This window comes from Lepisosteus oculatus, chromosome 22 (genome assembly GCF_040954835.1).
Source record: "Lepisosteus oculatus isolate fLepOcu1 chromosome 22, fLepOcu1.hap2, whole genome shotgun sequence".
NCBI lineage: Eukaryota > Metazoa > Chordata > Actinopteri > Semionotiformes > Lepisosteidae > Lepisosteus > Lepisosteus oculatus.
Genome location: NC_090717.1, coordinates 9,088,952 through 9,114,739, shown reverse-complemented (window position 1 = coordinate 9,114,739; position 25,788 = coordinate 9,088,952). Strand labels below are relative to the sequence as shown.

The following is a 25,788-nucleotide window of genomic DNA, read 5'->3' as shown; positions in this document are numbered from 1 at the left end:
AACTATAGCTGTAGAAGACTGCGACTCAGAAACACATTAGCAGCCCGGAGTCAGTTTCAAATGCTGAGGAGAAAAGGCTGTGAAGGTTGATCTGTCCTTGCTGTGTTATATACTGTGCGGTATATCCGTGAGCCAATATGAAAAATAATGACAATGCTCCAGTTGTGTATTGTGCTTACTACAATTTCCCAGCCAATGCAAAAACTTTCTTATTCATTTTGTGTCTCTAGAAATTGGTTTTTGGTTGCTGCTATGGTACAGCACAGCTATGTGATTCATAGCTCAGCTACCTTAGTCAATGTTATTTCAAAGTGTGAAGAATTAAAAAGATACAATAGTTATTTGGAATTTGTAAAGCCGCATGTCCCAAAAAAAACAAGGGTAACAAATTATTTCTGTTTTCTCTAGCTGCAAATGACAGTCTTACCTACTATTCAAGCAGCAGAGTGACTTAATCACCTTTCTTTGGATTCAGTCACCTCCTGTTGCCTTATTTGCACAGATAAAATATGACGATGCCTCTCCACCTTTCTTAAACTCCAGCAGCCTGTCTTCAAATGCACTGATGAGGAGTGACTAATCTTGTCAGCCATGCTGTGAGTGTCAGTGAGAGAGAAGGCTGGGGAAATTAGACATTACACAATGGGAGAGTGTAGACTCATTGGAAGAATCCCAATTTATGAGGCAGAAAATCTGTTTACCACATACAGTAAACATTTGCTAGCCTGTTAAAAAATCACTAAAACAGCTAGAAACCAAATGAAAATTAATTAGAAAGGCAGAGTGCAAGTTTTACAGTATACTGAAACTGTTAATTGAGCCATATGAACACAATCACAGACAAAGATATTGGCAACTTTTATTTGAAACAATTACTCACTGATTCATTTATTACAATTCATTCTATTATTGTACTATTTTTATAGCGTCAATCATAAAATTCTAAAATCCTAACTGCTGCTCAGTTTGAGGAATAAATTTACAATAAAAATCAAAAAGATATTGACAAATACACTGTTTCAAATGAAGGGTGCCACAACTTTTATCCGCAGCTGTTTCTGTGTGCAATATTTCTGTTTTGAGGCCATAGGTCAGCACCTGTGACGCATTTTGCAAGTTAAAAATGAGCTCACAGCACAGACATAGTCGTGAATCGCCTGTTGCTTTGCGACTCATATAAGTTATCCAAACCCTGTTTGTTATCTTCCACAGTTAAAGGGCATTGCTGCCATTCAGCTTCACTGAAGGTAAGGTTTGGTGTCTTGGTCATCATTTTTGCTACTTTAATGTTCGATAACTTCCACTGAGAAAGAGTTGCATAAAATTCTACAACTTTTGTCAATTTCTGCTATGAGGTTTCTGCACTTTACATCAGGGTAAACAGGCACTGCATGGTGCCATGAATTAAAGTGCAGTGCTTGTTGCTTGCAGCTTTCATGGTCATTGGTTGTGTATTGTGATTTTTCTTCAATTCATCGTTAAAAAGAATGGCACCAGCTTTAGGCTTATGCTAACAAAAGTGACACCTTTTTATCTACAGGTATGTACGATTCAGCAGCGATTACATTCTGGGTGGGAGCTGTGTGCAGTTTGTAAGCTACTGTATCTTAATGTGCTGAATGTTTTAAGCTAGTCATAGCTTAGGACATTTCGTAATTTCTAGCTTAAACAAAATATTCCAAGGCAATGCAAGGATGAAAAACACATAATACACTAGAAATAAAACATTTCCGCACAGATTCAATTAGGCAACTTGTCAGGCTTTCAAATATCCTGTGAATAGAATATGCTCTGTACTTTAAACTCATTAAAAAAGTACAATTTCAGAAGTATTTAAATACTGATTAATGACGGTATCAAAAGCAAACAGCCCTTTGCAGTCTCTTATTCTGGTCTGTTGGACAAGCAAAAAACAGAAAACTAATCAGAAATGTCCTTAAAGGAAGAAAGTAAATTATTTTATTGTGTTCTAGAATGCAGTCTGACTGATATGTTACTCTTTCTCTCAGCGTGGCTCGCCTGTGTTCTCTCACAGCAGAACAGAGGGCCTGGTATTGGGAGTCTGGCAGGTTTTCAGAAACGAGCTGAAAGAAGTTTAAATAACTCACTCGTGACCTCTCAGTGGGTGATCATTCAACCCAGGCAAGCCTCTTAAAAGTCTCCCAGGCTTAATTACCCCCCTCCTTTTTAATTAAAGCAGGAAGCCAAAAAACCATAGGCCCTTCTGAACCTTTGAAAAAATGATTTAATTTTTGTTCGGCATGGTTGAATGTGTGTATATATATTCTGAAGTTAACCATTTTCTCTTTTCCTGTGGCTCTAGCCAAACACCTCGTGATACCAATAAATGTACAGTATGTAGCTGATGCAGTTCTTTTCACTGACTTCACGTCTCAATGTGCTTTATGTGCACTCTCACTGATGTGCCTAATTGGTTCAGTGCAGTAATGTATGAGGTTCAACAATTTATTGATTTTTTTATTTTTTTAATTGTTGATTGATTTTGGTTTTTTTTTTTTTTTTCCTGATGTTGCAAACTTCCATCCTACAGAAATGAGAAAATATACCTAAGAAAGGTTATGTGAACATTTGGCAAATTTTAACTCATTTGATTGCTGTAATCCAAAGCAATCCCCTCTAACATTCCAGGTGAGTAACTTGTTCCAAATTCCTTCAATCCACCCAAATGTTATTTCATCTTATGTTGGCCCCTGGCATTCCTTTCAACACTTTTCAGTATGTTACCTGTTGTACCTGTATTCAAAACTATAGAGAGTCAGTTACTTTTATCTCTTTAAATTCAGTTATTTATCTGGGTGCTCAAAAGCTGCATACTGAAACCAACAAGCAGATTGGATGAACATACTTATGCACCTGAAGAAGGCTCCAGGGCCGAAACGTTGTGTTTTTTCTCTCTTCTTTTTTTTCAGCATGGAATAAACCTATTACTTGTTCCTTTGCAGCCTACGCATGCTGGCGCAGCTACCCACCTGAAATACTTATACATACATGTGTATATATTATACTGTTTAGCAATAATACTAATATTAATAATATCTCCAATTATTAATTATGTCTCCAAGACAGTCCTAATAGTATAAAAAAGGAAATTGTTATGCTTTGGTCTGCTGCATGAATGAATCACAGGCTATTTAATGATGGACTGTCCATATGGCTTGGTTGTTTGAGGTTGTAGGTATGAAAATGAAGTGAAAATCTGACAATGATTTGTCTGTATAATGCTCTTGTTTTTTTTTACTTTCCACGCAACAAATTAAGGAAAAGAAAAATGGTTTTGGGTCAGAGTGTTAGGGAAAATATGGTCAATCATCACTATGTTAAGAAGATGGATTACAGTCACAGGGCTTAAACTACTTCCCATCTGTGCTGTTCACGGCTCTTGATTCAGTTATGCATAGTACCTACCGGTAACTACAAAGTAGACGACACTCAACATGCAGATTAATGGGATTAGGCCTTTCCCTGAAAACATCATCACAATGAAAATGAACTTCGTTATGGAAAGAAAAGGTGAATAAAAATTGTTTATTAGTTCTTCAGTGCATCATCATTTTACCACTGGTATATAGATTTATGAAGGAGAACACTGCTGTTCAGATATATAAAACTAAATGACACAGAATGTGTTTATTCACCTATATAGCCCTTTTGAATTCCCCAGCTGCTTCAGAGGGCAGTATCTATAATGACTCAAATCAGCCTTAAAATTGCTGTGAATCTGAGAAACACTTGACATATTGTTGCTATAACCCAAAGACACTGGAGGAGGTCAACATCAAACTGTCATGCTTGTGTTAATATTCTAAACAGTGGTGTCTGTGTTTATCCAGTCAGAAAACGTTTATGTATAGTACATCCCCTGTAGTAGCATTCTTGAATGTATTTTCTTTATGTTATCTTACAAGGTCCACAGAGTTCTGTAGGTCAAGCAAAGGAACTTGTTCAGAACAGCCACATTAGGACAGAGCTGCATGAAAAAACAGTGCTAGGTTACAAGAATGCCTAGTTAACATGACGTAAAAGTATTATACAGCAAAGCACAAATTAATAAAACAAACAATGAAGATAAATTGTTATTAAATTATAATAAGAGTAAAGATATTGTTACTGAATAATAACACACTTGTGATTTCATGCTTATTGGCAGATTTATTTCATTAATAGAGGGCAAAGTTTAGTTTCTTTATGCTCACTAGATTTATGATAAGAGTTCAAATCGATTTGATTATTTTCTTTTGTCCAATTACCACGTTTATGTTAATGTTTTGTTATAAATTGGGTTTTGATGTACAAAAAACGTTACGAATCAAAACATATCACAGTACATTATTACGGTTCTGTGCTCTATACTGATTCTCCCTTATTTGTTATTCAAAAATTAATCACTGAGATTATATACAGTATATATTTAAATTCTGTGTGTTTTTATAGGCAGCATGGTAGTGCAGTGGTTAGCATTGCTGCCTCAGTGCTGGGACCCTGGGGAGGTTAATTGGCTTCTGGAAAAACTAACCTTCTTTGCGTATGATTTGTCTGTCTGCCATATGATGGGGTGTTCTCCCATTCAGGAAGTATACTGCTTTTAGCCTGTTGCTTGCCAGGATAGACTCAGGCACCCCCCTGTGACCCTGTAAATGCATGACTATAAAATGAATGGATAGATGTGGTTTTATGCTATTAATTTATTTGAGAATGAAGGTTGCAAAACTCAAACCATCCATGAATGTGAAGCCTTGAAAATACTAGCAGAGATTTTTTGCATTACTGATTTGTTACCTATTGCATCCAGTTGCAATAGAACCATGATTATGATTTATTTGTATTGATCTCTTCTTCCCATTTACAGTCTCTCACACACTGCAATACTGACTGCAATGCCTGTGCTCATTGAAATGTCTGCAACACAGCTGGGGTCATCAGAATCCCAGATGAGCTTTGGAGGCATAGTATTTGGCTTAATTTTATTTTCTACCTTCTGCAGCTGTTACTTGAAGGTCGATATAGTTTACTTGAATAAGAACCCCCCCCCCCCAAATATGATTAAACAATCATAATCTGGATAACCTATAGATTGCTTCTTAAGTAAAAATATAAGGTGATGTGTGCAAACAGGTGACAAGTTCACAAGGCATTAATTTGGCAGCATGTCAGACAACAATATTCAGCTTTAAAACTGGGCCTGATCACACAATCCCTGTGGTTAACTTTATTTTCTGATCTTTAAGCTGATGCCATGGGAAAAAGATTAACAGTGACTGAATAAATTTGGTTTAAGAATAATGATGATATGTAGGTCTGAACACTTTTTCTGAACTGGAATATGCAAAAACCTTAATACATTTCTGTTGATGACAAGTTATAGTATTTATAATATGTCAGGTGGGAGCTGCGTCAGCATGCGTAGGCTGCAAAGGAACAAGTAATAGGTTTATTCCATGCTGGAAAAAAAGAAGAAAGAGAACACAACGTTTCGGCCGAAACATTGTGTTCTCTTTCTTCTTTTTTTCAGCATGGAATAAACCTATTACTTGTATTTATAATATGCCTCTCCTAAAGCATATCTATATTATTTAATAAAAATTGGGTAATATTACAAATCTTTCAATTTCTATGAAGCCATTACTCAGATGTTTGTCCACACAAAACCTACGGTTAAAATATTCTTTGACATTGCATTACAGATAAAACCGCTTGTATGCCACAAAACTTTTCTGCATCTTAATTGTGTTCAGATGTCATTTAATTTGGGTTCCTAGCATCATGTAAAACCAGGGCTGAACCTTGTACCTTATTAATCAATACCACTGTGCTCTGGTCTGAATTCTAAATAATTTCTCAGTGATATAACATTTGAATCTCATGTCTCACTATTGTGTAGAGCTGTATTTTTTTCCATCTGAGAGAGACTGCCAGACTGTGGCCAATGCTGTCTGTAGCAGGAAAACAGTCAGACACTGTTTTTTCAATGATGGATTATTTCTTTACTTCATTGTTTTGCTTTGCTTTGATAATTGCGATGCCCCACTTTCAGGAGTTCCTAAAATTGCACTTACATTATAATATGTGCACAGTCTTGCAACTAGAATTCTAAGTTGCATACAATCACTTGTCTCAACCCTGTCTTAAGAGTCTTAGAGCTAGTTGCACTGGTGTCTCACCTGGTCTCAAGTTTCAAGTCCTTTTGCTTATGTTCAAAGCTCTACATGGTTTGTCTCCCCAGCTGATAAATTGATTATTCTGCTCCCCAAATAATTCCAGTTTATTATGCATTTCCACTATTTGTCTATCCTTGATGGATGAATGACCCTTTAGTTGATGAATCACAAAGCTCTGGAATAACATCTTAAATGAAATCAAGAGCTCAGCCTGAAAGGAAACTTTAATTTTAACTTCAAATCCTTGACATCGCTGCTGTGGAAAAAAAGCATGTAAGAAGAGTCTTCTTGCAGTTGTTTTATCTGTGCTAGCTTTGCTTTCTTCTATTGTAATTTTCTTAGGTTTTATTGGTGTTATTGCTTTTTATGTATTGTGCAGAATTTTGAAAAGAGCTGTGTAAACTAGTTTATTATATAAAATTGACTGTTCATTTAACTTTATGTTCTGTTTTTTGTTTTCATTGTCTGGTTGTCATAAGTAACAACAATATATGTTCCCCACCACACCATCCATACAGTATACTGTAGAGGCAACTATAAATTACTGCTAAAATATTAAATTTACTAAAATATTAAATTTGCAATATCAATTCATAGGAAACAGCAAGCTTTAAAAAATTCTGTAGCTTTTGTTTTTTTCCCCCATGCATTTACAGCAAAAGGTTTTCAAAAGGGTAATCCTGTTCATCCTACAGAATACACCACCTGCTGGTGCAGGGTCACACCACAATACACTCCCATAGCATCTTTGCTGACTATCATTGAACTGTTTGTGTGATGATTCATGCCACTGTAATCCATAAACAAAAGTAGTGGAGTTAAATTGCTTTATTTCTTTTGAAACATTGCATCTGATGGCACAAAATAAATTGTAAAGGACAGAAAAAAACACATTGCTAGGAGATAATGATTTAAATACAAAAATGAAAGCAGTATAATAGAATGTTACATCATAACCTTGTACAAAACCTGCCATTTCTCAAACGTTGATGAAAATAAGATACTCAGATACAAGGACGAACATAAATCACAACTGGATGGTTAGTGCGACAACCAATTCCTAATCATACACACTCAAATATAAAGGCCTATGAAACATGCCTAAAGCATTAAGACCATTTTACCAAGGGAACATTGAAAATACTGAAAAAGAAACAGGTTTGTTTCTGCCTGGAATACAATAGGCCCCAGTAAAAGTAATATTCACCATATTGGTGTAGAAACACAGGATTCATATTCAGTTCATTTAACCAGCAAAAAATAAGTGGTTTTCATAATACATGTAGAGAATTGCAATTTAAAATATAAAAGCCATCCACCCATTTACATCAGTTTTCTTTAATATGTACACATGTAAACAACGTTAGGATTAAAGAGAGATTAAGAATTAGTTACTGTACCAAAATTGTTCTTTCTGTGCGTTAATTCAATATGTCAACTCAAACGATGCCGTCTGCACTAAACTGGCCTCCCAAAGTAATGAATACAGTATATTCAGTACCGGCATCATTTTGTATTGGTCTTCTTTGTCCACACATTTCAGCTGTATTTTCACGTCAACACTACGGAACAACAACTTGAAAAATAAATGCTACTTTAACACCCATTTATCAGTGGAGTCATTCATTACACACATCCTTGGATTAATGGAGTTTCACTTAAATATCACTTTAATGAAACTGAGATTTTTTTATAATAGTGAAGTGATCCATATGAGCTAGGTACTTATAGAAGTACAGATTTACTGATTGAGTGTGTAAACCATAGGCATCACTGCATAATAAATAAATAAATGGTACTGGAAAGGAGTTTATTATCCCTTTCACCTGAGGTGAGCCCACATACAAGAAGTCACAAAAAAATGAGCTTGTCAGTTTAAGCCGAGCTCCCAGTTGATGTTATTTACGCAACACAATAGATGTGAGAAGGGAAGGCCAAGTGGAACTTGTTTCAAATGCCCTTGGCATTGATTCTAGTCCCTGCTCTGAGCTATGAGCTGACAAACATGAAAAGTAAGAAAATGCAATCCACAAATCCACAGACATGAGATTCAAATGGAAAAATAAATAACAGAGCTGAGGTTCTCCATACTGATGTAAACTAATTAGATGCCTTTATATAAACAAGTGAAGGGCAGTTATGAAAAGCAGAGCAAAAACAATAAAAATCCATTTAAAAACCCTCTAAATATTTTAAATCCACTCTCACAATACTGCATCTGTACAAAAAGAAAATGAACCATCAGTAACAGTGCAGGTGATAACCATTGACGTACAACAAGACACAGAAATAAAGACCAAAAATAAATGTCCAAAACACTGTTTTAAATCTTTTTGAGAAAAAAATCTAATTTCTTTAACCTTTCAAGAAAGATTTGTTTCAAAGCAGTAAGTGAAACTGTATAAATCACAACAAATAAAGACCAAAAATAAATGTCCAAAACACTGTTTTAAATCTTTTTGAGAAAAAAATCTAATTTCTTTAACCTTTTAAGAAAGATTTGTTTCAAAGCAGTAAGTGAAACTGTATAAATCACAACTTAATTTGATTTTAAATAAGCTTACTGTATACAGTATATCTAACTTTTCACTGTTAGACTTGACTGTTACATTACACTTTATGACAACAGCTTGACTGAAACATCTTAATGCTGCTTATCTTAGTGCTTATTTATCAATCTTTTTTTTTTACAAAAAGTACATTTAAAAGCAATTTTGTTTCCAATTTCTTTACAGTGAACAAGTTACCTGCGCTGTATAGAAGAAAAAAATGATATTTGTCTATAAAGCAAAAATATGAACAGAGATTTAGAGGGGGCAGTGCATTTCCTCCTTCTTCCTAGTGTGTCTCCTATGGTCATGAAGACAGAGTGGTTTGCCTTTGTATACCTGATCTGTTTCTCTGCTTGTCATACTTCACTGACACAATCAGGAAGAGCAACAGGGTGACTCCTTGGATCCCCGCTAGCAAGAAAAAGTAGTAATGCAGAGAGCAACCATTGATGTTTCCTGGAGAAAGAAAAGAAAAAGCAAAGACATTAGTAAAAAAAAAAAAAAAACATTTTACCATCTGAAAGTCAATGAAAACAATTTATCAACTTCACATTAGACCACAGGCCTTCGAGGCAGTTCTTTCCCCAAGTTTCTTCTGCAACCATTACTTGGATCCTCCCCCCAAAAAAATTCAATACCCTTTAGCTTGAAGTAGACACACTAAAAATGGAACACGTTTTCTATTGTATTGCAGATCTGCTCCTTTTCAGAGAAAAGGGAAAAAATGAAAATGCCATCTGGCTCCTTGGTTCACAGCACACTGAAGGGGGGCAGCAAATGCCTGTGATGGGAGAACTGAAGTATCAGATATGACATATGCCAAAATCGCAGCTTTCAACTGTGGCACAGACCTGGGAGCTCTTCGTTGGGATTAAGGGAGCTGTTGCTCCCGTTGGAGGAAAGTGAAAGCAAGGAAAACTTGGAGCTGGGGCTTTTGTTGCTCTCTTCACTCTAAGCCTAACATCTCACTTTGAGGGATTTAAAAAAATATGTTTTATTTTTGTAATCCTTGTGTTAAAACCAAAGCAAATCATTAAAGGAAAAAAACAAAACAAAACAAAAAAATCACAGAACTGATGCTCACTAGAAATGCAGATGGCAAAGCTTTGACCTGCCTCCAAAGTTTTTTGTGGATCCTGGATCCCTTATTGAACCCTCAAAGTCACCAGCTTCTGACAGAAAGATATCAATGCTCACAGACTGGAGAACAGGCAGACTGGAAAATCCAACAAGTCAGCCAGAGATCACCATCTATCACTGCTATTCAATATTATCAACATAACTCATTTGTGGATTAGCATTAGCATTTTTCCCTCCTGGCACCACTGGAAAGGTTTTGACTTTTGAAGCATGCAGGGCAACTGGAATGATTTCAAGAATTTTATCACCAGACGCCTTGAACAGAATTCTAAACAAAATCTTTTTCCCCATTAAGAGTTTCATACGAAAGGAAAGGTTGACAGTCGCCATAATCCCCAACTTGTAACCCAAGCAATAAAATATTAGCATCTTTCAGAAGCATAAGAAATCATTCCCACTTGGGCATCTTAGCTAATCTAATTAAAAAGCAGCATCTTACTACCTATTGGTACTATGAATTAATTTACAGATATTCTTATTTAGATTATCATAAACAAGTATGGTCAACATCTAAGGATTACCATTCGGTTTGATAAAACTATTCACTATTCATTCAGGTACTCTTCAAAGTCAAATGAATTTATAATAGTATGCTCTATGCTAAATCAGCCTCATACAGAAATATACATTATAACTCATATATACTGCATATATATATACTCATACAAAAAAAGGTTTAAAAAAATCTGTTGCAGTACAGAAATAATGTCTTTTACTTCATGAAAAGAGCAAGACCAGAATAAAAAAGGTAAGCTTTGGGCTTTTTAATTGGATAAGGTTTAAGTCCACTGAGAGTGTGTCATTTCTCCAAGCTATACCCAAGAGGTGGCTAAGAATGGTTTGAAGGATATCAGGTTGAGAGACAGTGGCATCTAATTATACAGTGCCTTTTCCCAAGTAGGGACAGCAAAGAGCTAGAGAACTAAATGGAATCCCTAAAACAAATCCTTGCTGAATATATATAGGCTAGCTTTTTAATATTTCTGCATTAAATAGGTTCTTACTGTATTTACTCAAGAGCACAGCCAAAATAAAAATACTGGTATACTTTTCGATAGTGAAGTACACAGTCAGGCAGCCCTTGTCCTGAGAGCCATAATTGTGAAGATTTTACATTTTGGTTCTTAATTTCAGATCTCTTTAAACAATTGTATTCTGAACTGCTTGAGCAGCTGTTATGTTTAATTAAGTCACTTAGAGATAATTTTGAAAAGAGAACACAAATGCACAATGGTTCTAAAGTAGACAAAACGCTTGCTATTTTCATAAAAACTCACATGCCCTCCAAAGCATACCTGCAAGAATTACTGGATTGTGGTCTTTGCATGAAAATTTCCTTTTTGAGTTCTATGTTCTGGACAGTTTGCTTTGATTTCAACTAGGAAACTATAAGGAAAATGGACAACTAGGAAACTCACTTTAAGTCTAAAATGAGACAGACTCAAGCAGTTAACATTAATGTAGGTGGTAATTAAATTCATTATCAAAAGGACAATTTGTGATTGACAGATTGTGAAAAGCATTCCCTTGCTCTTTTCATGAGTATAATAACTTCTGATATGAATGAGATTACTCAATAGCTAACTGTGAAAAAAACAAAAATTACAAAAGAAAATAAGAATGGATATCAAACTATAAAGAATACATCGCTGATTGGACAGCTTCCAGAATAATCAACGAAACAGCAGTTAACAAATTAACGGCAGATTAACAAATGAGTACGTTTTTGACACAATCAACCATGAATTAAAATAGTTCAAGCAGGGACCTGCGTCAGCATGCGTAGGCTACAAAGGAAGTAAAGGTTTGTTTCATGTTGAAAAGAGAAGAGGCTGTGCCGCCCCTCAGTCATTTCTATGATATTTTATATACTGTATATGAATATATAAGACAACTAATGTATGAATTCAGTGGACCAGACAACTTGTTTTGCCCTTGTTTAATTCAAATACCAATTATTGAGCACCTGGTATTTTTATAAAATTGCATAAGTGAGCGTAGGCTTAGTGTTTTTACCTCATGGAACAATATGACTCAATCAACAACACTATCTGCTAGCTTTTTAAGATGTTAACAGTATTATGTAATCAGTGAGCTACAGATGTGTTTTAATTGTGCATGAGTATATGAGGTATAAACGTATAAGTTGCATGAGGTATTAAAAGAAAGTTTAATTAATACTGTAATTGGATTCTAACATTCAAAGCATATGCTTTTAATCCCTTAAGAATGAAAAGGCCGAAATTAAAATAAATAAATCAAAATCAGCACAGCTATGAATACTGTACAACAACCTACTGTATTCCCAAATGTATATTAAAGAAAATTAAATAAGGATCTAGAGCAGAACAATAGTTTTTGGAATTAAAAAAAGGTATTGCATAAACGGACACATAAATAACTCTTTCATACAAGCTTTATGTACATTCTTTTAAGGGCTGTTTGAAAGGTCCTTGAGTAGTTCATTCCTTGACTTATGTTTCTTTCAGAAAATAAACACATAAAACAGACGCAGAGTTACCTCTAAAAATTCATTGCATCTGTCGTGTTAGAAAATTGCCACTTTTTCTATTGAAAGTAACAAATATGACGGTCATAACATTTTATCTTGATGGGGGAAGGAATGCCAAAGCTCAGCAGTGAAGATTCAATTTGCATCTTAAAAAATAGACACTTTTTCTTCTTGTCTGCACATAAAGCTAGAATAAGGATTTCTGTTTTCTGGTTGTAATGGCATTCTCTCCGTCTTGCAAATTGAAACAACATGAAGCACAATTTTTCACAGCAGGCGATAAATTTTAGGTGGGAACAGGGAAATATATTCATACACAGACGCAGATAGCCATCTGCACAACTGCAGGGAACTATACACCAATGTACTGTGTCACTGGTTTGGCACTAGTCAGATTCAGATTATACCCCAGTGCTTATTGCGGAAAGACACGAGAGATGCCCTTTAATTCCAGTTCGAAGGAATTGTGCGATAAGAGAAATTAGCTTCAGTATTTCAGAAGAGCTGTCAATTAATTCATGGACTGAAGAGCAAAAGAAAAAAAACAACAATCCTGGTTAATAACTAATACAGTAGCAGGATGACACTCTTGTTTGGCACTTTACCAAATGACGTAGGTAACACTGAATAAATAATGGCTTCAGCAAACAATTTTCAATATTTTCCGTAAAACTTTATGACAACTGATCTTCCTCCAGTCATTGACCACTCATTTCGATTAAGTTGTATTTTTGCAGAATAACTGCCGGGATGAAAATAACAGCATAACATGCATACCCAGGGCCCCAGACGTTTGATAATAACAGCAGAGAATTTTAAGAGAACAGAAAGACAAATGAAGAAAATTAAGACATTAACGGGTTAACAGACAAAAAGCACGTCTTAAATAGAAATTTGATCACAAACAGCTGTCAGTGACTATCTCCCTGCAGTTCTCAAAAACAGACACTATAGAAAGTATACTGTATGCTTGCACCTGCAGTGCGAAACTGTGATGCTCAAATCAAGAAATTATTCACTGGTGAATGAGCATTTTGCATTTTACATTTGTAGCAAGTCTTCAGTCAGTACCTGTCTTTCGACAGAGAAACAGAAACTGTAAGAAGTGCACAGCTCTCTGCAATTTAAATTGATCAATATTTCTGATCAAAAATGCAAACTGCTGATTTAAGTAATAGCCACTAGGCACATATGTAGGTTTGGTCTTCTAGAGACCCTTTAGAAAGATATGTAATCAACATGGTATCAGAAATGAATGGATACATACTTCAGCTCTGCATAAATGATGATGATCATCATTAGAAGTATTCAGAGCGATCTATTCAGAAAGAACACCATTCCTTTCAGGATAATTTGAGTCTGAAATAGTTTTAAAGACAACATTTTGCCTGTAAAACTATTTCAATCAAACTGAAGAAAAAGAAACTTTCTGCTGGCATGTCCGAATAAAATGCATCAGTTAAAAAGTAACAACAATGGCAAAAAAAACAAACCCAAAATCTGAAAGTCTAGAGTGGCCTTTTTAATGTGATGATTATCCCCTTATAGTCACACATCCTCTTTTTCGAGTTAGGGGATGTTTAAGCTTTAAGTGAGAGACGAAAGAGAAAGTCTCAGACTTCCCCCTTCCTCTGAATAATTCATGTGAAATTAAAACAATGCACGCAGCAGGGAGAAAATAAACATGCTGCGTGCCTGGTTGTATTTCAAATCGATAATTTCTTCTAACTGCTACACAGTCAGAAAACAGTATGGGGCCAACATTACTGCTGTCTTAATAATTAAAATATTTAAGCATTCTTTGTCAATGAGACTGGATATGAATAAAATACACAAAAAAGAAAGAAGCAATTCTGTAACTGATGTGGTCTTTCTGCACTGTAAAACTCTCATTCTCTACTCAATACTATAACTTTGTATGAAGGATTGAAATAATTTAATTACAAATGCAAAACCCTATACATCCACTATTATGAATTCAATTTAAAAATTGTGCACCTCTTCAATTTCTTAATGACATTTTAATTTGATCTGTCTGCCTCCCATCCCATTCAGGCCTCATTTGGCTTTCAGGCACTTTAAAGGCAGGGTAATTAGGGAAGCAAAAGACAAAACAAGGTCTAGCACTAAAACCAATAATGAACCCCATAAATATTTGACAGGTATTCTAGAAACAAATGCTGAGTAGGAGAAGAAAACTGCAAATCAATCGATACTCCAGACTATTATCTTAAACAGAAATTGAGTGTAGCAAATCCTTTATTTTCTTCATTTATGTCCCCTTGCCTTGAACTGTGTCAGAGCTATTATGAGATTTCATGACGAGAATTCATTTATTACAATACTGCTGTAGAGGCTGCTCCCTACTGCGCTGCTCTCCTGTCTGCTAGACTGCATTAGACATATTATCAGAGGAAACAGAGAATTAAATAATTGGAAGCAGTCTTGATGGCTTCATGATTTTTAAAATGCAAAACATACTTTAAGGAAAATAATCATGGCAAGATTCGGGGGAAAAGACCACGTATGCTTTGATTCTACTCATCTACTGAAGATTTTAGCTTTAGTAACTGCTTATTTTTTTGGTTTTGAGGACAGAACAAATTAGAATAAGAAATACAGTAGTTCTTAGAAATAGTTTCTTATTGTTCTTTTTTTCTGATCAGTCCCACCTTTGCTGAAATGTGGAACATAACAACACAATAATTTACAAAAGTTAGTTTATCTTAATTTTCATGGAAAGTAATTATACTAATTACAGCATACAGGTGACTGACAAATCCTTTAAGAAATTATCTTCTTTGCCAATAAGGGTGTCATACTGTACAGTATGTTGTCTAACCACAGTAAATAAGTCATGATGCTTAGAACAACTGTCGATTACTCCCACACAATATGAAACTGATGCAAAAGACAAAAACAGAGACCTAAATATCAAAGCAGAGTTCAGACCACTTTTCAACAGCATTTGATAAACTGTATAATAAATGTATTTCTGACTCTAATGAATGAGTACCCTGCAATAGTACAATACAGTGAGATAATCGCAAATAGACTGCCACCCCTCTGCAATTTTAAAGAATGCTACAAAAATGGAACGGTCATTTATGTATTTACTTACTCTGGCAAATTTAATCATTCAGTTTTACTACAAGAATGATCAAAGGACCTCTTTTTGTCAAGTTTTCACTGCTAAGAATTTAATCAAAGTAAAGATTTTATTATTAAGATAAAGATTTTATTATAGACTTGTCAACTATGTCTTAAACTACCAGAATTCAAGCTGGTGAAGCACTTTGAAATACCCCTCCTGTTGTTGATACTTTCATTGGGTTGTGTTTTTCCATTATAACATGAAATTATATAGTAGTGTATGTAATGATAGTCTATTACACACAGTACAAATATACCTAAAAAAAATTTTAAGATGGAATGCATTGATTTTAGTTGCTGATCATTCAAATATTTGCAATGCAGTGCTCCTACCAACTTAAGCTTCAGTAAGGGCTCAGGATTAACCTAATCTTTTTGTACAAGATAAATAAACTGTTGTGAAATCTATGCTCAACAGAATACAGTGCTCCATTACAGCACTGACATTTTAGTGTCTATTGCCATAAGGTTCCAAACAGGAGGCTATTCTGCCTATCTGCCTGTTTGGTAGTCACAAGGTAACTGATCTTATCCAGTCGTTTTTTGAAAGAAGCTAGGGTACAGGCCTCAACAACATCGCCGGGTAGGATGTTCCACATGCCCACTAACCAAAATGAAATCAGCGACTCAAACACCTGCTTTCACATGCTTCTATCATTAGAGCTAAATAACATAAGGCCCACAGGTTCCTTAAAAGAACACAGTAAACAAAGAAAACAAGCTGCAACCGACATAATGAATGTTGCCGCAATGCAAGCAGATGGGAATTAGTAAAAGCAGCTTCGACCAAACTGAAATTTATAAAAATTCTAACTTGTCATTTGGTTGACAAGGGCAATACAGGACTGCTGCAGTTAAAGAAATAAAGAGACAAATAAAGAAAATTAGTTCTACAGTTGTGGCATGATGAAATGAGGACCCTATAGTGGACACTGATTTTTATCACACCCTGAGTGACTGGGCCAATGCAATACCATACTATCAAGCTCTCAGCAAATGATTAAATTGGCTGGTGTATTTCCGTTAGCTCATGCTGCTGTTGGTGTTCTAGAACTGGGTAGACTCCTTGAGAAGCTGAGGTACCATAAACTGGAATAATGTATACTAAGGAAAACGTATATATCATAAATATCAGCTATAAATCTGTAAAATAAACAGAAACCTGTCAATTAATCATAACTTTAGGTTGACACTATTGCTCATTTCAAATTCACCTTAAGGCATGTTAGTGACCTATTCACCGTATGGTACATGTCTGCTTTTAAGTCATTCTTTTAACTTTTTTTAGAATTCTGATTTAGATTCCTTTAACATCTATCGTTACCATCTCCAGTGGTTACTAAACACAATGAAATGATGCCTGATAAACAACAACTCTTTGTGCAAGATAAAGGATGGATTTATTAAGCTATCCCACGTTTTCCAGTGCTTACATCATCAAAATGTACCTCAGAACCCATCTACACACTGTATTAATGAGCTATTAGGTGTTTGTGGATAAACAATTTACAGCTCAACCCTATTAACCATGCCTCATAATAAAATGCATCTGGGTATGGAGCTGAAGCACAACCCTCACACCAGAAATGAACAAATCCATCTAGTGCCAGCGACAGACAATTTATTTCTTTCAGTTGGACAGATTTACGCAAACCTTATGTCGTTAGTTTGACAAGTCTATTTACTAAGGAAAGGCTCTTAAGGGGATAGCAAAAGCAAAGGTTTTTTAATCTAATTTACACACTCATTACATGATGTATATATCAAAAGACATCTTTGTTTTGTTTCCAGTAGCCTTTCCTTTGTCAAATATGGTGTAGATGATTGATTTACAAGATTTAATAACTTATCCCCATGGTGTGACAAGGCTATTTATACATTTTCCTACTTTCAAATTTACATGAAACCCACATCTTCAATAAAAACAAAATATAGTAATCACCCACTATAGCCAATTAGTAAATAAAAGGACACCTTAATATGAAGAACAGATTTTCATTTAATATTAAAATTCTGCTTTCTGCTTTACACATACTGTACACAGCTAGTTGATACACATTTTTTAGAGTGAACTGGCAATTCACTTCTGACCAAGTTGCCAAAGTAAGTAACACTTAAATACTGTACTATTACCACAAGAAATTGTTTCAGGATAAATAAGTCATCTCGCAGTCCTGGTATGATATATTCACTAATCAATCCCCTGCACTCTCATGTTTATTTTTGGGCGACCTAAAACACTTTTTTTACATTAAACCTCACTGCATTAAAATCCATTAATACTGAGGCCCTCGCTTCTATCTGTATTTTATGCAGGCACTGTATGTCAATCTACGTCTTCCTCACTTCAATTCACCCCAATTGATTTTCCTCAAAGAACGTGATGACACTCTGTAACCCACATAAATATTAAAGCTACAGTAAGTGGCAGTAGTGTGGCTTCTTTTCATTTTCACAGCCTCAAGAAGGTGACCCCAAAACCAACTTATTTTAACAAACAAGTTAAAAAAGTGGACAAGCCAAGCTGATGGGATTTTTATTAAAAAGGATTGTTGCCTATCTAGGTTTAGAGGGATGTTAGTGTTCCACTTCAGTCAGCATGTAAATAGCGGCACATTTATTTTCCACAAAGACAGGCAATTTGGTATATTAGCTCAGCGATGCTGACAAGCGTTGATTTGTGGATCGTTTAAGGACTCACCAGGTGCGTCCCTTAATTGACTGTGGTAAAGCAGTATTAGAGCAAAAAGCAATTAAGGATCTTGATGACAAAAAAATACAACTGTATTTGAATAAAAAGTGGATTCCATTTTCTCAGGGATTAATCTCACATCTCAAAGCAGCTTCATAAGACATTTTGGCAAGGACAACTAAATTTGCTTCTAATGTCAAAGTTTACATTTAAAAAAAATTGTTACCGTGTTAATTTAACTACGTAATTGGATATCCTGCTGATGTGCTTTTTATATAAAGATCTAGAAACATATTTAGCATCGAAAAACATGCAGGGAAACATGCACATCCCCCCCAACAACATACAGTACTTGTCCCTGTCCTGCTCTTAGGACAGTTTTTAAATGAATGTGCAAATTTACACAGCATAATAAACACTATTATGAAGACAAATTCAGGTTTATATTCATATTAACAGTAACTTATTATGAGCAATTAATTACAGTTACAATTACGAGATCTGATTAAATGCACTGTAGCACTTTAATAGTATCAACTTTTTTATGTTAAAAATGGATTATGTGCATCTGCACAAATATTCAGTATTTGACACGCAGATACTTATCTGTGGTAAAAACAAAGGACATTTTCAACACAGTTCACTGCTTAGTAAGTAACAGAAAAAATAGCTGTTTTGCCATTTATTAGGGAAGAAAATGCAGAGCGATAATACTCCCAATAATAAATAAGGACCTTTAAAAACTAATGAAGTGACAAAACATACCCGTACTACGTTTTATTTGCTTACCAAAGTCTTTATGACAAGACATCCATCCAATAGCTTTGATTGACACCAAGGCCAAGAGCCCAGATCCTACGAAGGAGCCAATCCCAGAGAAGAAAAAGAACAGACCCATAATGGCACTCTGCATGGACTTGGGGGCTGCAGAGTACGCAAACTCCAGACCTGCAAGAAATACAGAAAGAAACAGAAGGCTTTTAGTCCCGCTGCATTTATGCTCAGACGTTACTGTTGTTCTCCTATGCAGCAACCCCAGTCTATGGTTCAGTAAGGATTCTTAGCTTTTTAAAACATTTAGGGTTTTTTTTTTATTTAAAGATTTTGGAAAGCATCTTAAAACATGAGAAAATCCATTCTGGAAATGCCTCAAAATGTTCAAATCTTAATTCTTTGATTTTAATAATATGTACAGTAGCAGCTCTCAAGCATTTATAGACATTTCCCCTTAAGGTTGATCTGTGGGATCATCAGCCTCAATGCTATTACTGCCATTGTTGTGTAAATACAAGATACCAGAGATTAGATGAATACTCATAATTTTCTGATTTCCTTGATGGTATTGCCCCTGCCTTGTTTTACAAAAAGAACACGACTCTTAAAAATAAAGGAAACATGCAACATTACCCATGAAATTGCACCCTTAAGGCAGCTGCTTTAGTTTTGATCAATGTGCATGATCAATATCACCACAGCAGCGATCTGTCCCGATATTAAAAGCTCTGAGAGATGAAGAAATAAGACCAAAAGACCCCAAAAACAAGACTCAGTTGTAATATTCTAGCCTCTTTGTTTGTTGCAATCAAAAAATCCTTAAATCACCTACAGTACATAGTCTGGTTATTGCTGGAAAGGTCTCTCAAAATTTAATCTAGCATAAAAAAAGATCAGATCTTTTCTTTGCCATAAGAGTTCTTCCTGCCTGCTGGCTGCCATTGATAATTTCATGGCATCTCAAACCTGTGATTTTTCAAATTAAGCCCTATAGCTGCAGCTGTCAGGAAAGATTATGAGGCTCTGGTTAAATAAGGATGCCTTTAGAGACCTTCCTTGAAGGGTAACATTACTACAAATTAATGCAATGCACGGCATCCCTCAAAGGTACCTGTACCGGAACTAATGCAGCTCGTTAGGAAATGGAAGAGAAAAAAAAAGTGCTTTCTCCTCTGGTGGAAAAGGGAGGAAAAAAAACACTCCGATTCTGCAGGCATGTCAGATTGCCTGGTGCCGTTTGTTTGCCCTTTAAAAGAACAGCTAGAATATAGATTTTCTTCTGTGAACTACCCCTTCAAATGTGTAAGCAGAGCATTCAGTGATGATGCTCTCCAACCTAATTCAATAAAAAAGTACATAAAAAAAGATTGTAATGAACTCTTTGTTTTAATTTCAAATACAAAATTATGTGTAAAAAAAACTTGTCACTGCAGCTCACTAAGTTATTCAAAACAGGATTCTAGTTCACGGTATACACTGTATGAGTTTCTGTATAAAGAATTCCTGACATTTTTGGCCAAAAGGATATCTTGTATCTACAGTATATACCAAGGAAATTTGAACAATGGGATTATCACAGAATCAATAAAGCTGTATGCTGGAACATTAGTATGCTATTTGTTTGGCCTAACATCAATGTGAGATGTCTCATGTGGAGGGTGACTATATTCCTGCTCCTCTGAAGCTTAAAACAAGGCTCACCTTGGGTTTTGGGAAACTGCTTACTGCCTCCTGTTGATCTCTGAATGTTACAGAACACCAAGAGATTACAAATTAGAGAAGGCCATTTAGATCATCTTGCTCATTTGGTCGCAAGTAGTTTATTGATCCAAGAACCTTGGCCAAGTACAAAGTTGGACAGTTTGTTTCAAGTGCCTCGTGCTTTCCGCATACGTACAGTACTTGCTCTTTTTTTTACCTCCATCAGCCGTTAATATGGCCTTTTTGGTAGTTAAACAGTGAATCCGTGAATACTTTACCAGAGAATCTATAACCTGGTAACCATGGCGCTCATATCAAGATTCTGTAGCCCCCCAAAATTAATAATTGATAAAGATCTGTTTACAATTGTCATTCAATACACTAAAAGGTAGAAAAAAGCCATTGAACAATAACAGAGAACACACCTATAATGAGATATATAGAATGAAAGGTCTAGTGGGCCTTAATAGAGGAGTATAATTCATGATGATTTCTAGATCATACTGAAGGAAATAAACTGGGTGTCCTTTCTTGTCTGTACGTCTGAATAACTGAAAGAAAGATAGAACTTTACTAGTTTTATTTTCCCTTGGGCCATGTCAAAGGGAGCAATCTTTCTTTAGGTGAAAATATTAGCTTTATATATAGAGCAATATATAATTAAAAATCCCCAAAGGCATTTTCTTACAAGGTTTAGCATACTCCCTGCAACCTACACAGCTGTGCCAGCAGGAAGTACAGGGAAAAGGAATGACCCTCATACCTCTGGCTGTGGTGGTAGTTAGTAGGGGGCAATCAACATGAATTGCAGGTATACATGTTTTCTGATTTATTATTATTATTAAATGAGGTCACAAAACAGCCTTAAAAACTGCAAAACTTTTCCACATTTCTTTTCTCTAAACACATTTCTTTAATTTGCCATTTTGTATTTCATGCAATCCCAATCCTACAAGATGTATAAAGATGGAATGCAGAAATCCCATCCCTTAAAGGATCTAGCTGATGTGACAAGAGATCTATGAGATTTACGCAGGTTCTACACTAACATGCCTACCAATAAATATTCACTTCACAGGCTGATGATGTTTTTTTGCTCTTTAGAGTAGTCAGTGAAATGAAACAGAAAATGTTTTAAGAAAAATAAGCAAAAAAGTCCAATAAATATAAATTATCCCCTTACCACAGGCTTACATTGATCATATTCTTTACACCTATAGCTATCAGTCAGTGGAGAAGATACAGAAAAAACCAAAACAAATGGCATAATTGCTGTCCAAGAGAAAACTTGACTCAACCTTCCAAAAGAACAGTAGAAGAAAAGGTTAAAGTAGATCTCCAACTTCTTTTAAGACTGCCAATTATAGCTGTTACAGAGTCTTTGGAGGTGATGAGCACCGGCTATATCCAGGCAAGAGGACCTCACTTTAATGAGTCTATGGGCATTAAAACCAAGATTAATTTAGAGCGATGCTATTTCTTTTTTTTTTTGAAAAAACGCCTCAAACTTTGGCACTCAATCTTGCCATCTGCCTCTCATTTTAATTATTAAGACCTATTAAAAAGAATAAATAGTGAGTTTTATAAGGCCAGTCAATGAAAAATGTCTTTGTAAAATAATGATTTTGAAGCATTTAGCCAGAATTACTGTTAAACTCTTCCTCAATTTTCAGAAGAGCCGTAGGGTCTAAGAGTCAGTCACTCCATGAAATAGTAATACCCCTTTATGCTGTAGATAATGAGCAGTGAAATTACTCAGGACGCAATAAAAATAATTCTGCATGCTAAAAAACTCCCAGCTCATCACCGGTATTCATACCTTGATATTTCTCTGAGTGAACCACTGCAATTTCTTAATAAGGACTATTGTGTTCTAAGCAAATTTCATCTACTATGCCAAAGATGGGGACGTGTGATCTACTACCTCTGTTCTGGTCATGAACATATTGCCAAAAGGAATAAACCTTTGCTGGGATAACCTAAAATTCAGAAAAATAAGTGAGGACTCTGGCTTCTTTTACCAGGATATACCAAATTATGTAAAACAGATTTACAAAGGATTTGGACAGGGAATTTTCATTGTAAATCTAAAGTAGATTTTATTGATTTTATAGCTAGATCAACACAGTATTTCCTGCATTTAATAGATTACTAATCTCAAACAGCTCTAAATTCTAATACCTTAAAAGACAGGAGAAGACTATGTTTGCAGACCTCTGTCCAAACATCCAAATCCAGATTCAATGATTTAACTGTTGGCAAATATCCTTTGTAATGGAAAATCAAAAAACGAATTATGAGAATGTACTCAATAACCGTCTCGAGATGTCTGTATCTAAAAAATTAACAATGCTCAGACGAAACACTATACATGCACAGGACCATTTACAGTACCGTACTTCTGCATGAAAGAGCCAATTCATAGATGGGGATTATTAGGAGGCCATGGTTGATAAAGGCCAACGGAAATTCTGGCCAGGACACCAGGATAACAGCCCTATACTTTTCAAGAAACTCCTGGGGATTTTTAATGATCCTGGAGAGTCAGGACCTCGGTTTTACATCTCATCCGAAAGAACGGCGCCTTTTTACAGTACACTGTCCACTTCACTCTACTGGGGCATCAGGGCCCACACAGACTACAAGGTGAGTGCCCCCTACTGGTCCCACTAACGCATCATTCCAGCTTCGTTTTTCCCAGGTGGTCTCCTATCCAAGTATTGACCAGGCTAACACCTGCTTAGCTTCGGTGTTTACTTCAAGCTGCTAGCATGAAGTAAAATGTGAAGGCACTCATCAACACTATAAATAAGGTACTAATATAGGATTCTGCAAAAATATTAAAGGTTCTTTCTTGAAGAAAATTAAACTAAAAACAAAAACAAAACAAACTTCAATATTTCACTTGAAAGCAAATTCACCTATTGTCACTCACTGGTCTTCCTTCATGTTCTTTCGCTGTCCTTTCCTCTAGTGCTGTAGACATGTTCTTTAAATTACAAACTTTAAAACATACTGAGTGCCTCCTTAAGGGACAGGACCCATCCCTTTCTCTAACTATCATGACTTCGTAAGGCAAATTGCAGATGGGCTCTTTTTTCTTCTCATTGGGGAGCCCCAACCACCAATTTGCTCCTCTCTGCTAAAAAGGAGAAAAGCTCAGCAGGTGAGAAACAGCTTTTGCAGTGTCTGAAGAAAGAGGTGTACCCTTTTTCATTCAATTCCCCCCCACACACTTTCCTTCTCCTTCTTCCTATTAAACCCTCTGTTCTGCCTCTTCAGTCATTTTTAAAGCAAACAGGAGGCAGCCGGTCCAGTAACAAATAGAATTGTCTATTAAATCATACCTATGTACGCAGCAATTTGAGAGCTGAAACTTATGCAACAAGGGAAGTGACAAAGTCAACCTCCTTGAAATAGTCTACCAAATTCTAATTAAGGCAGAGAAAAGAGCTGCAATCAGTCACCTCGTCTCGTTCAAAATATTATGGATAAAACCACACAATCTGTAGCAGTTTGTGGTACAAAGTGGTGCTTATTAGGGGTGGTTTAGCGTTATATGGAGCTAGGGATGTGTACCCCTTGATTAGTTTCCTGGCAGATCAAAAACCAGCAGGAGATAAAAAACAGCTTCGACCTTGGAGAAGGTTATGAAAGCAGCAGTGAAAACAGTTGGAATGGACAGTGTAGCTGAAATGAAAAATATAAATCTGGAGTGATGAAAAAAACTCAAACTTTTGCTGCTGCAGGAGGACTGAATTTAAATGCAGACTACATCGTTTCTCAAGCTCTTACACAGAATGCTCAAAGCACAGATTTCACATTCCCATGTAAATTGAATCTCTATAGTTGTAGTGCATCTTCGAGTTCCTCAAATCACAAAAAATGTGCCATTTTAATATTAAGCAACAAAAGTTCACACAAAGATCCAGACTGGTAGAGATATTCATTAAAAGCCCATCAGCCACACAAAGCAAACTTTACTACATATGTGACAGGAATATTCACTGTAAATTAGATTCTTCTTATTGTAGAGGTACAGTATGTCCTATTTCAGGTTTTATATACCACTGGTTCTAGTATAAAATGACATTAAAATAAAACAGCTACCTTTGAGGGTAAAATAGTCTTCTGCCCTTTGCTTTTGGAATAGGCATCAGATAACTGTGACACTTACAGAAATAAGTTAGATATATGGAAATTACATAATAAATACATTTATTTTTGTCTGAACCAGATATCATAAAACATAAAAAGGATGAGAAAAGTAATGAACAGTAATTCATAAGGTAAACAATACATTTTAATCTTCTTTGAAAACAAAAAAAGCTAAATGTGACCATATTTAAGCAAAGCTGAGCCTTTAAATGTTCCTTTTTACTGTGTGACCCTTGTCTCTCACTTAGAGGACACTACATTGATGGATACAAAAGAATATTTTCCTGGTGTTCCATAGCACCATGTCTCCAACGTGTAGCTCTAAACCTGACCTTGTCAGTTTCATCAACTTATTGGCCTCCAAATCAATTGCACCTGATTGATACTGCAGTGCATTCCTTATCTAGCAAATTCACGAACAACAGCATGATAAAAAAAACAAATAAATTAAAAAAGCATGGTGACAACAAAAGCCGTGATCCCGAAAGAGTTTTTACTCATTTAAAAAGAACAAACATTGATTTGGAGAGTCATTAGACATGATGGATAAGGCTGGAGATCTCCACAAGATCAAGGAATAAATGCTAAATTTGTAGTACTTTCCAACATCTTTGTGACTGAAAAGGATGTATATACACCAAGTTAACACTGAATTTAGAAGCTATAGAACTACAGAGAAAAAGCATTGTCTCTTGGATGCTGTGATGTCAACATCTAAACAATTAAACTCATGTTATTTGTTAATTTGCCACTTACCTGCGATGCTTGCGAATATCTCACTTATTCCTATAAGCACATACTGTGGTATCTGCCACCATATGGCCAGATCTGCTGCATAGTAGGTTACATTGCCGATGACTTGATCAATGGTACCATTCTTGATGATATCCAGCCTTTTGCTCTCCAAAATTCCTAAAAAAGAAAAGAAAA

General features: G+C 35.6%; 1 protein-coding gene across 1 annotated transcript in view; it reads right to left on the bottom strand.

The window, feature by feature from the left end:
* Positions 1-6,989: 6,989 nt before the first annotated feature.
* slc15a4 (solute carrier family 15 member 4) overlaps positions 6,990-25,788 on the bottom strand; it is a 37,722-nt gene continuing 18,923 nt past the window's right edge. Inside the window, exons 7-9 of the mRNA XM_069182128.1 lie at positions 25,615-25,770; positions 19,015-19,173; positions 6,990-9,184 (exon numbers count right to left, since the gene is read on the bottom strand). Coding sequence (XP_069038229.1) covers positions 9,033-9,184; positions 19,015-19,173; positions 25,615-25,770 — 467 coding nt within the window. The 3' untranslated portion in view covers positions 6,990-9,032. The remainder of the gene's footprint in view (positions 9,185-19,014; positions 19,174-25,614; positions 25,771-25,788) is intronic.